Raw genomic sequence first — 14,072 nt, 5'->3', positions numbered from 1 at the left:
CCCAGAGGTTCACCCGACCACCACATCTCAAGTATACCGAACTCTGCCATACGCACACTAATTATTAAGCATTCAAAGACAAAAATCCCTGGAACATCTTCTATAAGCTTGTTAAGTGGGGGAAAGCAGGGTTGAGGGGTCCCTTGAGGCTTTCTCCCCTCAAATGGGCAATCACTCCAGAAGCTAGTGTGTCTGTGGTATTTTCCAGTCTGCTCCAGGACTCTGCTAATTGACACTTGGAACCCAGAGTTTCAGTAGCCAAAGCTGAACCTCTCTTTTTTAAAAACAGCATTTTTAGAAATCATTATTTTTATTATTTTTGTTCATGTTTAGGTGTGTGTGTAGGGTATGCCACCTGTGTGCTAGTGGCAGAGGAGGCCAGAAGAGGGGGGCTGCATCTTCTGGAGTTGAGGGCAGCTACAAGTCACCCAGCGTGGGTGCTGGCACTGCGCGTCCTCTGGAAGAGCAGCAACTGAGTGCTCCTAGTGGCTGAGCCATCTCTCAGCCCAGGATTTGTTTTTAAGGGAAATGTTTCTGTAAGACTATGACTGCTGTCCATATAAAATGGCCTCTTCATTTCAGACCATTGTTCATTCAAACACTTGTTTTCCTCAGTGCTGCCCTGAGCTGCCCTGGCTGTGTAGTGGGTGGTTTTGAAGCTATTTCTGGAGCAGGTACTGCAGCTTGGGAAACAGTTTCAATGCATTCTGTGTCGTCACTTCTCGGACTTCTTCCACTGAGATCCCTTTCACTTGGGCAATGAATTCTGCTGAAATGGAAATGTTGCAGGGTTCGTTCCGTGTCTGAAAGAGAACAGAGCTGATCTCTGAGTCTACAGATCCCTGGAGACTGTAGCTAAGACACACAAACAAGAATGATGCACTCCTTGTCTACGCTGAAGGAACTGACATTTCTTTATTAATGCTTCTTTAAATGGGGGTCGGTGAACTTGGCAGGGTATGGTCACAATGCTGGCTCTAGGTCTGTGCTGCTTAGAAAAGAACCTAGAGGTATTTGCAGTTGAAGCCCTGAGCACCCAGCATACGAAGCAGTCTATGCCTGAACCCAGGGACAGCAGCCTGTCTGAAGGGTTAGCCATCCTTTGTTTTTGTAGATGTGAGTGCTGGGAAAGGCCACTGCACTCTGGTTGGCCACCTGCCCATGTGATCTAAAATGCCCCAAGGACTGGAAAGACTGCTCAGGTAGGTTCTGCCATCTCACTGACTTTTAATACCTGTGAAATAAATACTCATTTTGCTTACACTCAGTGGTATGTCTTAATGACCAAAAACAAAAACAAAAACAAAAAAACCAAAAAACTATTTCTGCAATCAATAACATTTAGACTTAGTGAAAAACATTCCTGAAATTATTAATAAGTGATACTTGGGGTAATAATTAGAGGAATAAAATTATTAAGTAAAAAAAAATTCTTGATAATACAGGCTAAAAAAAAATCAGAATTATGTCAAGATCCACATTGAAGGCTTTTTGTTTATCATGGTTTTAAATTACAGCCTGGCTGAGTGTAGGGACTTACACTACCTCCCCAGCAGCTGGGAGGTAGAACCAGGAGGGGATCCTGACTTTAAGGCCTAACCTGGCTACACATTGACTCTGAGGTCAGACTGCTTACATGAGACTGTGTCTCAGAAAATTAAAACACACACTGTGTACATATGTGCACATATGTATATTTATGACTAATACCAAGGTTTTTATGACAACTTTATTGTCTTATGCATGAGCATTTTGCCTACATGTGTGTGTCTACCACATGCCAGGAGAGGGCATTGGTTCTCTGAAATTGGAATTACAAATGGGTGTGAGCCATTATGTGGGTACTGGGAATAGAACTCAGGTCCTCTGGAAGAACAGCCAATGCTCATAACCCCAAAGCCATCTCTCCGGTCCCTAATATGAAGTTTTAACAGTGGAACATTATGTGGTTATTAAACCCTGAGGAAAAGCACATCCATAGTATGTATTCCTGACAGAGATACGAAACAGTGTGTACATGTGTACATATGCATGCCTGTATAGTGTGTGTACATGTGTACATATGAATGCCTATATAGTGTGTGTACATGTGTACATATGCATGCCTGTATAGTGTGTGTACCTGTGTACATATGCATGCCTGTATAGTGTGTGTACCTGTGTACATATGCATGCCTGTATAGTGTGTGTACCTGTGTGCATATGCATGCCTGTATAGTGTGTGTACCTGTGTACATATGCATGCCTGTATAGTGTGTGTACCTGTGTACATATGCATGCCTGTATAGTGTGTGTACCTGTGTACATATGCATGCCTGTATAGTGTGTGTACCTGTGTACATATGCATGCCTGTATAGTGTGTGTACATGTGTACATATGCATGCCTGTACATGGGTTGAGTGACCTGGAAGGACACACTACCTTAAACCTAGTGCTTTTCATAGATGAGGTTTCATTCCCTTCCTGGAGTGTCTCATTAACATCTGTGAGACAGTATCCTGTTCACAGGAAAGAAGATATTCTGAACAGCCAAGGAAGCTGGGCATGGTGGCTTTAACACCAGCACTTGAAGCTGGGTGGGGGTGGCGCACGCCTTTAAGCCCAGCACGTGGGAGGCAGAGGCAGAGGAGGGAAATTCCAGTGAGTTCATGACCAGCCTGGTCTACAAAGTGAGTTCCAGGACAGCCAGCCAGGGCTGTTACACAGAGAAACCCTGTCTTGAAAAACCAAAACCAAACCAAAACACAAAAACAACAACAACAACAACAAAAAAAAAAGAAAGTAAAAGAAAAGGAAGAAAGGAAGGAAGGAAGGAAGGAAAGAAGGAAGGAAGGGAGGGAAGAAGGAAGGAAGGAAGGAAGGAAGGAAGGAAGGAAGGAAGGAAGACTTCAGGAAACATGGCCTCAACTTAGCATTAGGGTACTGCCACGAGTCCTGCTAAACCAGAACAGCCCCCAAAAAAGACACATCTGCACCCCATACACCAGAGATCTGCTTACCTGTCTTTCTGGTCCCAGAGCAGGCGAATCTGTCTCTAAGCAGATGGAGCTTAGAGGCAGCTGCTTCACAAGCTTCTGCTTCTTGGAGAGAAGAGAGAGGAAGCTTTACACGGGGGATGGAATGGCATCAACTTACATGTGGACGAATCTCAGCCTGCAGGACTCAACACCCGTGTTTACCACAAGACCACCGTGTTATCTGGACAACTGCCTGCTCTCACCATCCTACTTCAAATGGCCACTGTAAAATAGGAATAGTAAGCCTTTAATCCCAGCACAGGAGTTGGGGGTAGGTGCAGAGGCAGGTGGATCTCTGTGAGCTGGGGGTGGCCAGCCTGGTCTATAGACAGAGTTCCAGGACAGCCAGGGCTACACAAAGAAACCCTGTCTCAAAAAAAAAAAAAAAAAAAAAAAAGCCTAAAATTGCAAAAATTATCCAAAGCGTCTAGGGAACTAAATGTAACCAAATAAAAGTAAGGAATCAATTAAAAAGATAACAGTCGCTGATGAATATATTTAAGTGGCTGTACCACAATTCTGTATTCTGGACCTACATTCGTTTTTTGAATTATGATACAGATGTGCTTCACAGACGTGAAGACATCACTAATTGTGATCTGTACCCTCATCTCACGGAGCATGAGAAAATGAGTGTGGTAAACATGATTAAAGGGGCTGGAGAGGTGGCTCAGTGGTCAAGGCTGCTCTTCCAGAGGACCTGAGTTCAATTCCTAGCAGCCGCATGGTGGCTCACAACCATCTGTAATGACATCTGGTGCCCTCTTCTGGCCAGCAGGCATACATGCAGGCAGAATACTGTATATATAATAAAATCTTTTTTAAAAAAGTGATTAAACATGGCAAGTTATTAAAGATTGCTTTGTAAATATTTTGAACTGTAATTCACATGCCATAACAGTCACCCTTTAAACATACACAGTTTAGGCTGAGGGTGCCACTGCCTAACATGTCTCAGAGGCTTTGAGTCCCATACCTGGAACTGCAGTACATACGTGTGTGTGTGTGAATGTACACACACACACACACACACACACACACACACACACACACACACACCAACCACCCAGTCCCTCACCAGTCATTTCTCATTCTTCCCTCCAACCACTAGCAAACACCAACCGACTTTCTGTCTCCATAGATTTGCCTAGTTTGTGCATTTTCATATCAACAGAACCACACAGTATGTGGTCTTTTGTGTGTGCCTGCTTTCTCCTAATATGTTTTCAAATTTCATTCATGCTGTGACATAATTAAGTAGCCCACTCCTCTTTATTGCTGAGTCACACTTTGCTGTATGGATGTGCCGTGTTTTGTCTGTCTGACATTTATCAGTAGGCACACTTCACACTTGTAGGTTGTCTGTGTTTTCGACTGCTAAGCACATGCACCTGTGAGTATGCAGGTTCAGGTTTGTGTGGTAGGATATGTTTTTCCCCCACTTTGGGACTATCTTCCTAGGGTAGAATTAGTGGGTAGTTGTAATTCTACACTTAATTTTGGGTGGACTCCCAGACTCAGTGGTGTAGAGTGGCATTGCTCTGCAATTTCCTGAGGGAGTGACACCGAGCTGACTGGTCATTTGTGTTACTTTCTTTAGAGCAGTACCTACTTAATCCCTTTCATGGGCCAGGTGGTGGCGCCGGCCTTTAATTCTAGCACTCAGAGGCAGAGGCAGAGGCAGAGGCAGTCAGATCTCTGTGAGTTCAAGCCAAGCTGGTCTACACAGAGAGTTCCAGGACAGCCAAGGCTGTTACACAGAGAAACCCTGTCTTGAAAAACAACAATAAAACCAAACCAAAACAAAAATTGGCTCTTACATTTAGGCCTTGATCCATTCTTTTTTAAAGATTGATTTTATTTGTGTGGGGGGTGGGGGGGGGGGGTGGGGGGTGGGGGGGGTGGGGGGGGGGGTGGGGGGGGGTGGGGTTGTACATGTGAACACAGAAAGGGTGTCAGTTCATCTGAAGCTGGACTTATTAGTTGGTTGTGAGCCATCCAACATGGGTGTTAGGGACAGAATTCAAGCCCTCTGACTATTTTTGTTGCTATTTTGTTTTGTTTTTCGAGACAAAGTTTCTCTATGTAGCCCTGGCTGTCCTGGAACTCAGAGATCTACCTGCCTCTGCCTCCTGAGTGCTGGATTAAAGGTGTGCGCCACCACTGCTCAGCCTCAGATCCTTTTTTGAGTTAAGTTTTTATATGTTTGGGTAGAGACTTAATATTAACTTTGTCACACAGCTTAGGTTCTGAACTCTGTCACACAAAGTGTTTAGTGAGCTTTGATGAAAAGCTTTACCTGTCCACTTCTTATGATGGACGGCGGGATTGAGAAGTAGTAGCCTGCCCTGACTCCTTCCATGGCTGCGGACGGCCAACCATCAAATGCGTGCAGCAGGACCCGTTCAGCACCTCTCAAAGGAAAGAGAAACCAGAGTTCCATTTTGTCCCATAACAGAGGCTTTCCCCATTAGTCCAATTAAACAGATCTGAACTTAGTAAGTATTTACCACCATGACATAAAGATCAGATTCCATAACTCCTAAAGTTGCAATACAAATGCAGTATTCAAAGGAGGGGAAATGAGATTTTAATTTTCAGGATAAAATATTTATCATTGAAACACAGTTTTTAAAACAGCCATCTGAACTATCTACACCACCAGACCTTTCTATCAACTATTATATTACTGCTCATGATAGGAAGATTTTAGGTAAACTCATTTTCCTAACAGAAATGCTAGTTGGAAAAAAAAAATGGACTCACAAATTTAACAGGCCTTGGCTCATAAAACCAATCCCTGTCCTTTTTGTACGTGTGTGTGTGTGTGTGTGTGTGTGTGTGTGTGTGTGTGTGTGTGTGTGTTGCAATAGCCCTAAGGTACACTCTTCCATACCAAGTCCAGCTCTTAAGGACAGCTGTTTAACCTGCATAAAAACCATGCATTCAGTGCTCTGGAAGGGCTCAGTGCTCATTGCTGAGGAATACATCAGTGACCACACCTCTAGCTGCAGAAAGCGCCATTATTTCATCATCTGTTTTTTCAAATAGTGTGAATCTTCATTATGATCTTTTTTTTTCTTCTAATGATTCTTTTTTTTAAAAAGATTTTTATTTATTTATTATGTATACAGTCTTCTGCCTGCATGCCAGCAGAGGACACCAGATCTCATTCAAGGTGGTTGTGAGCCACCATGTGGTTGCCGGGAATTGAACTCAGGACCTCTGGAAGAACAGTCAGCACTCTTAACTGCTGAGCCATCTCTCCAGCCCCTTCATTATGATCTTAAGTTTGTTGTAAAATTTATTTTGTAGGTCCCAATCAACCAATGTGTGTTTCTGTAAACACACAACTGTAGACTAAACACATCTGTGCATATACACACACTGTTCAATGTCTGACAGCTTTTTATGCACATAGGAGTCTAAAAATAAGGTGTATCTCTTATTGTACATGGCATTTTAAACTTTGGAAAAGAGTGCTGTAAATTATGTTCATGTCAAGAAAGTCCAGAGCAGGTGACTGTAATCTGTCAGACACATGATGGCCACAGCCTGCTGCACAGCACTGTCTTCTTTTGTTATTTACATATGTGCTTGTGCGAGCACCTAGGTACCATGGCAGAAGTCAGAGGACAGCGCTCTAGAGACTTGTTTCTCTCTTGCTACCTTATGAGATCTGAGAATTGAACTCTGGTCATCAGGCTTGGGTACAAGCTCCTCTATTATCTGGCCCCAGAAGCAAAACACAGAAAACATTCAGAAAAACACAGTGAGCAATCAGACTGTCCTTCTTGCCTTATTTTCCCTTTCTTATTAGAGCCAGGGACTGGAGGGATAGCTATGTGGTCAAGAGCCCTTGCTGCTCTTGCAGAGGACCTGAGTTCGGTTCCCAAAACCTCCATGGCACAACAATCTTGATGCCTTCCCTCTTTAGGCCTCTGAGGACACCTGGCACACATGCAGGGAACATACATATATGCAGGAAAAACACTCACACACATAAAATAAAAAATAAATAAATCTAACGGAAAATCTAAAGAAAAATAAAAAATTAGAGCTTCAAGTTTTCATTTGCTCTAGGTGAGCCTGATAAATACACAATTGCACCAAAACAACCTTGTGAATATTAGTCTGGCATATAAACTCATCCTAGTGGATTATTTTTACCTCTACTCTAGATGCATTCCCTTCTATTTAAGGAGTCAAATGACACACACTTGCTCCTTCAACCTTCAGTTGGAATTGGGAAGCTTGAATACTAGGAACATATGTACCTTGTTCACGTAAGAGGTTGATGGTGGGTCTTCCTGCTGAGCGTGAGTGCACGTTTCTGTTTAACAACAACAAAATTCCTTTGAAGTCTTTTAAATAGGAAAATACTGTTTTTGTTGTTTTAACAATAATAATTCAGGAGGCTGGAGAGATGGCTCAGCTACTCTTGCAAAGGGCATGGTTTGTTTCCAGCACCCAAATGGCAACAGCAGGTTAATAAGTGTATCTCTAGTTCCAGGGGATCCGATGCCCTTTTCTGGCCTCCATAGGCACTGCACACACATGGACCAGGGACATACATGCAGGCCAACACCACACACATAGAGAATGAATTTTTAAAAAATAGCTCAGATGGGAAGAGAGATGGAACTCATTTCAAGAGGACCAGCTGTTATGGAATTTGCTCTGTAGGTCTGAGCAGAAAGACAGTTCACCTACAAAGGCACATTTAGTCTTTTGGCCAATTGGACCTGTCTGATCAGGACCTGTCTTTGTTCTTCTTTCTGTTCCTCAGTGCCAGCAAATCTGGGGGAGAAGTCTAGCCCCACCTGTAACAGAAAGACAAAAGATAACTACCTTTCCATGTGTGATAAGCCCAAAGAGACTATCATTCAGCACACAGATATTCCCTAGATTAAAATATTAGCCAAAGTACATACAAGTAACTTTAATAGTATATATGACATACCCCAACTTCTAAGTTTGTTTTATATTCCTCTTGTGGGGTACTTCAATTCTTAAAACTCACTGTGTATGTCACACACCTGCAAGTTTTCCAAAGTCACACTGGTCACTGCAGTCACCTAACGCACGCATGATGAAGCGTCAAAGGTTGCATGGCTCTGTCGTGACCACAGGTGACCACTCCCATAGAGGCTACCTGGGCACGTATTCTATGACCTCTATTCAGAATGTGTTTCCTTATATTTTCTATGTAGTAGGAAGCAGTGATTTCTACCGTGATAAAAACTCCTTACCATTACTAATAATTTAAGTAACACGGTCTTTAAACACAAACTCAAGATTAAAGTATATCTTTATGCTACTTAGAAAGGTTGTTTTTGTTTTTTGAGGCAGGGTTTCTCTGTATAGCCACCCTGGCAGTCTTCAAACTCACTCTGTAGATCAGGCTGGTCCCAAACTCATAGAGATCTGCCTGTCTCTGCCTCCCAAGTGTTAGGATTAAAGGTGTGGGCCCAGCACTGTCGTCGTTTTAAAGTTACATTTCGTGGGTGGAGAGGCACACGTGGATGCCACAGAGCAGACGTGGAGGTCAGAGGACAACTCTCAGGAGTCGGTTCTCTCCTTCCATCACATGGATCCAGGGCCTTAAGCTTGGTGGTGAGTGCTTCTGGCTGCTGAACCGTTTCACTGGCCCTGCCTCTACAGGCTGTTTTAGCTTCTCAGAGCAATGGCCAAGCTTAAGCGAAAGCCAAGTCTTTAGAAATGTTATTACATCAACTTCTCTTATCAAGGTAAGTCTAGAGTAAGGCTTTCCCCGGCCTCATTCCCAATAGCACTGAGTTATCAGCAGGCTGAACAGAGTGGAAATAACTGTCCACGCTGGTTAAATCACTAGTACTGATTACTGCATGTATCCCATGGAGATCTGCATTAGACATCATCTGATCAACAAGCGGACTCACCTCTCCAATTGCCAACAACCGATCCTTGTACTTCTCAATAATAGGCAAAGCTACATCCAAATCCTGCGAGGAAAAAAAAAAGTGTTAATGCTGAGAGCAGGAATAATAGTCCCTCATTTCAGAGTGTGTGCCAGGCCCTCTGCCACACGGGTGCTTCACACAACTGAATTCATTTAGCCAACCTATGACATAGGAGCCATCGTCTCTATCATGTCAGCAACTCTAACTAGAAATCTGAGTAGGACCATCCATCCTCACAGGCTCTGGCTACAGCCCCACCCTCTGCACAGGTTTGGAGGGACCTGAAGTGGAAACCCCGTTTTGAAGTCCCTGGGGTGGGCGGGAAGATGTGGGCGGTCATCACAAACATGGCTCTGCCTCCTCCATACAGTGGTTGTTGCCATATTCCCTTTGTTCTTTTTTCATTGGTCTCTTTCTAATCCCCAAGCATCCTCCTGTCTCCACCTCCCCAGCACTGAGGTGTTGCCATCACTCAGGGTTATTCAAACTCAGGTCACCACACCTCTGCATCCAGCACTCTTCTGACCCCGCCATCTCCCCAGCACTCTGTCACTTTTTTTTTTTTAAATGGACAAAACAGCATGACACAGTTAAAACATATGGAAGAAAGAAACCCTAACTGCACTGTGCCATCCTGTCGTACAATCTTGAGTTGGTGGAAGGTGCTGTTTCTTTGTTTGGGGTTATTCACTTAGAATACAAATCAGTTGGGCTGTGGCACAGGTTGCAATTCTGACAGTTTGGAAGTTGAGCCAAGAGGATTATGGATTCAAGGCCAGCCTGGGCAATTCAGTGAGAGCCTGTCTCGGAAAAAAAACATTTAGCCGAGATTACAGCTCAGTGGTGAGATGCTTGCCTAGCATGCCTGAGGCACTAATCCTCAGCGCTCCCTTCCTCATCACAAAGCATAGAAATTAGACATGGGTGTGGAGGTTGATAGGGGATGTCCTCCTGTATGCTGTGAATATATGCTTCTCTTATTGGTTGATGAATAAAGCTGTTTCGGTCAATGGACAGGCAAGGTTTAGCCAGGCGGGAAATCCAAACAGATAAAGAAAGGTAGTAGGCGGAGTCAGAGAGACGTCATGTAGCTGCTGAGGAAGCAAGAGGTCCTGGCATCACCCGTATGCCAAGATCACATGGAGATACACAGATTAATAGAAATGGGTTAATAATTAAGAGAGAAGTAGCCTATAAGAAGCCTGAGCCATCGGCTAAACCATTTATAATTAATATAAGCCTCTGTGTGATTATTTGAGACTGAACGGCCGCAGGATGGGGTGGGACAGAAACTTCTGTCCACAGTGGGTGATCACAGAGTCAACAGTTATCATTTTTATGGCTCTTATTTTACATGACTTTTACCTTTAATGTCACACTTCTTGGTTCTTCTGGTGAAAGTTCTTGAACTGGGTGAACTCCCAGACATGGCAGGATGAATCCAGTATACCTAAAAATGTAGAACAAGTTGAGAAGGCTACAGTAGGCCAGGAGAGCACAGTGTCTCCCTAAAGAACAAAAAGGAAACACTCTGCTTTTAGGGCGATGTTAACAACTTTTCCTCCTTCATCTTTTTATTTGCTTTGAGATAGGGTCTCACTGTGTAGCCTTGGCTGGCCTGGAACTCACTATGTAGACCAGGCTGGTCTCAAACTCAGACATTTTCCTGTGTCTGTCTCCCGAGTGCCGGGTTAAAAGTGTGTGCTATCATGCCTGGCTCTCCTCATTCTTTTATCTTTTTATTTTATTTTGGTTTTTTGAGACTGGGTTTCCCTGTGGCTTTGCAGGCTGTCCTGGAAGTAGCTCTTGTAGACCAGTCTGGTCTCGAACTCATAGAGATCCGCCTGTCTCTGCCTCTCGAGTGCTGGGATTAGGTGTGCGCCACCACCACCCGACCTTCCTCATTCTTTTAAAAAACAATTCTTTGATATTATTTATATTGGCCATAACTATCTTTCTTAGCAACTCTTTAAAATCTCCATTAGAGCCAGTGTAGGGTCTATGCTTTGGCCTCTGCACTAAGAAGGCTAAGGTGGGAGAACTGCTTGAATTCATGAGTTCAAGACTGGCCTCAGCAACATAAATTACAAATCCTAATTAGAAGTAGCACCAGAGGTAGACAGGTGGCTCAGCAGCTAAAGTCTAAGGTCTGGAGTTCCGCTCCTCAGGTGGGCAGGCATGGTGGCTTCCTACAACTCAGCCCTTGTGAGGCACAGGGCAGGGAATCCCAAGAGCAAGCCAGGATAGCCAGGATAGCCAGAACCAGTGAGCTCTGGGTTTAGTCAGGAAGCTTACCTCAATAAATAGAGAGGAGATCCATCAAAGAAGACAACTAATGTCAACCTCGGGTGTCCACATGCATACACATCTGCGCGTGCACGCACGCACGCACGCGCGCGCACACACACACCACACACACACACACACACACCCACACCACACACTCACACTCACACACACACACACACACACACACACACATGAAGAAGAAGAAGAAGAAGAAGAAGAAGAAGAAGAAGAAGAAGAAGAAGAAGAAAAACAACAACCTTTCTGAAAGTTGCATAATCCTTTCAAATTCTCCTGCATGTTCAGCAACTGCCACCAGAGCCGTGACATGAGCCTAAAAAGAACAGAACAGAACAGAACAGAATTCCAAACAATATAAATTAAGGGAAAGGTTAAAGTTTTCTGTACATTTTACTATTCTTCTTTAGCCAGGCCCCAGTAATATAAACCAAATGAGCATCACTGAGTACTTTCTATTTCAGGCCCTACGTTCAGTGAGTGTAAATGTCACCTCATTAACCCACACAGACCAAAGCTAGGCCTTGCTTTAATTCACTAGACAGAGACAGCCTTTGGAAGGAATCAAGCCCTTAGGCTCACATGTCAATTAAGAGGCCATATGACAGTGTGCAACTAGTTTCACAAATACTTCCAAGATTTTATATATTTTTTTTATTTTTCAGTTTTAATTTCTCCCTGTATGTGTACATGTGTGCTAGAACATGGGCACACAAGCATGTGAAGGTATATGTATGCCACAGCAAGCATGTGGCAACTGGAGGACACCTTTCCGGAGTCAGTTCTGCCCTTCCCCTGTGGTTCCAGGGGGTCAGAACACCAGGTTTGCAAGTGCTTTTATCCCGTCAGCCATCTCTCCAGCCCTTGCTAACTTTTTCCTAACAACTCAAAATGTTTCAGTACACTTTCGTAGGTGAGTTTAGGAAGAGAGAGACTGACTGCCCCATTCTACGGTGCCGCCAAGCATAGTGGCTGTAGGAACGCTTTCAAATCAGACTATTGTATCTCTATCACTTCTCTGGCAAGTGTCTCTGGCCTGCCACTAACCTTTAGACATTAGAACCCTCATCTGTCAAATGGAGAAAGCAGGACTATGAAATAGTAACTTCCTAAGGGGGTGTTGAGACTTAAAATGAGCTGGCCTTAATAAGGGCTTAGCTCTGCGGCTGGCATAGACCATGGAAACTCAGAGCATGTCTAAACGGTACCTAAAAATAGTATGTCAATCAAAAACAGGAGAGGAATGAAAAGGGGGTCAGTAATGGAAACTAACTTACCTTCTTGGCTTTCTCCAACACTTCATCCAGATCCTACGACAAACATAAGGGACCACACTTATTTTAATGAGTAATTAACTGATCGTTGGTCATATAAATTCAGCTGGGGCCCCAGGGAGCACAACAGTGTTTCTGCCACCCTGTGTAGCAGAAAATAAAGCACCTCCATCAACCCCCGTCCTGCACACACACACACACACACACACACACACACACACACTGCTTTTACAACATCACTGTCTTACTGCCAGCTACTCTCCAGTCCCCTTGACTGATTGCCCTTTTTGTGACTTCCAGCTCTTCTGATCTCTCTGCACTTGTAAGAGATCTCATCTGTCTTGTTTATTTATTTAGCACCCTTGGTCACACCGTGCCAGCCCTCTGCCACTGAGCTATGCCCTCAGCCTCTCGTGGTTTAAGAAAGCAAGTTGAATCTCCAGATACCTCAGTTTTCACTCTCTCCTGAACCCACGACTCCTCACATTCTAAATCACCATGTAATCTTTCCATCTGGATGAGATCAGACTCATCAGTATGTCCCTGCTAGCGATTCTGTCTGCCTGACTCTCCATTCCTATCCCACAGCCTGGTCTGCCCTGGTATCAGCAAAGGGCATCACCACCTTAAACACAAACTAAAAATCCAAACCATGTTCAAATCCTTCCTTCCCCCTGGTCTTCACATCCAAATCTCCTGCATGTATTATTGCACTTATTTCTAAAATACGTCGAGGATATCTACTCTGGTTCTCATGTTATCATCACAGCACTGGCCTCCACCATCTCCTGTCTGTTTACTGGGAGTTCTTAAGTGGTTTAGCTTTGTCTCTTTCACCTTTTTGCCACACAGCAGCAAATTTGTCTTCGGCACATCGTTTTTCTTCTTTTAAATGGGCTGTCTTAAAACTTTAATGGGTTAAAAATGTGCATCGAACTAAAACAGGCCAAATTCCATACTGTCTGCCGGTGTTCCTGACGAACGCGCACTCAGACCGTAAGCGTCGCCTCCTAAGAAATAGAGACCTGCGCTCCTCCACCTCCAGCCTCCCCGAGGCAGCGGGTAAACTCCGAGTCTGTCCGCTCGCACAGGCCCCACCCCGTGTGCTCCGCGTTTGCCCCTCTCCCGGGGCCTCTGCTGAGGGCTGGCCGGGATCAGCACATCTCAGGAGGGGTAAGACTGTGGCGACCACAGTGTGCCGCCAGCTGACATCGGGAGGAACAGGCAGGACGACGACGGGGGTTCGAAGGGAAGCCGGTCGGCTCCGCACAGACCCGCTAGGGCCTGAGGATCTGCGGGAGAGAGGGTAACTTCCGGGAAAGGACGCGGCCCTCCCGACTCCCGGGGCCCCCGACTCGGCCTCACATACGCTGTTAAACTCCGGGGCGGAGAGATGGCAGTGACAGTCCACGAGCCCCAAGCCCACGGCACCCACAGCCATCTCTGCAGGCTTCCCAACCGGAAGCCCGCGTGGCATTCCTGGGCCCACCGAAGCCCGGGCGGAACCATGGGCCGCGGCAGACGGAGTTTCCGG

At 44.8% G+C, this 14,072-nt stretch overlaps 1 protein-coding gene across 3 annotated transcripts; it reads right to left on the bottom strand.

Moving 5' to 3' along the window:
* Positions 1–273: 273 nt before the first annotated feature.
* On the bottom strand, positions 274–14,063 carry Tatdn3 (TatD DNase domain containing 3). 3 transcript variants are annotated; one of them, XM_027418691.2, is made up of 10 exons: positions 13,908–14,063; positions 12,542–12,574; positions 11,507–11,580; positions 10,326–10,410; positions 8,940–9,002; positions 7,732–7,841; positions 7,296–7,351; positions 5,318–5,430; positions 3,001–3,081; positions 274–803 (listed from the first exon to the last, which is right to left on the bottom strand). In XM_027418691.2, the coding sequence occupies exons 1-10, from the start codon at positions 14,013–14,015 to the stop codon at positions 660–662; spliced, it is 867 nt and encodes a 288-aa protein (XP_027274492.1). In that variant the 5' UTR covers positions 14,016–14,063; the 3' UTR covers positions 274–659. The 3 variants fall into 3 exon arrangements, with proteins under 3 accessions (XP_027274492.1, XP_027274493.1, XP_035300983.1); XM_027418692.2 differs by having other exon boundaries at positions 3,001–3,078; XM_035445092.1 differs by having other exon boundaries at positions 3,001–3,075.
* Positions 14,064–14,072: the final 9 nt, after the last annotated feature.

The sequence above is a fragment of the Cricetulus griseus genome, chromosome 5 (genome assembly GCF_003668045.3).
Source record: "Cricetulus griseus strain 17A/GY chromosome 5, alternate assembly CriGri-PICRH-1.0, whole genome shotgun sequence".
Taxonomy (NCBI): Eukaryota; Metazoa; Chordata; class Mammalia; order Rodentia; family Cricetidae; genus Cricetulus; species Cricetulus griseus.
This window is presented reverse-complemented; position numbering and strand designations above follow the sequence as displayed.

Coding starts and splice junctions, on each gene's coding strand:
- Tatdn3 (XM_027418691.2), bottom strand. CDS start 14,015: ATGCCACGCGGGCTTCCGGTTGGGAAGCCTGCAGAGATGGCTGTGGGT. Junction 9,003..10,325: donor CAAGAAGTGTGACATTAAAG/GTAAAAGTCATG, acceptor TTTTCCTCGCAG/GATTTGGATGTAGCTTTGCC. Junction 7,842..8,939: donor GGTTGTTGGCAATTGGAGAG/GTGAGTCCGCTT, acceptor TTTCTGTTACAG/GTGGGGCTAGACTTCTCCCC.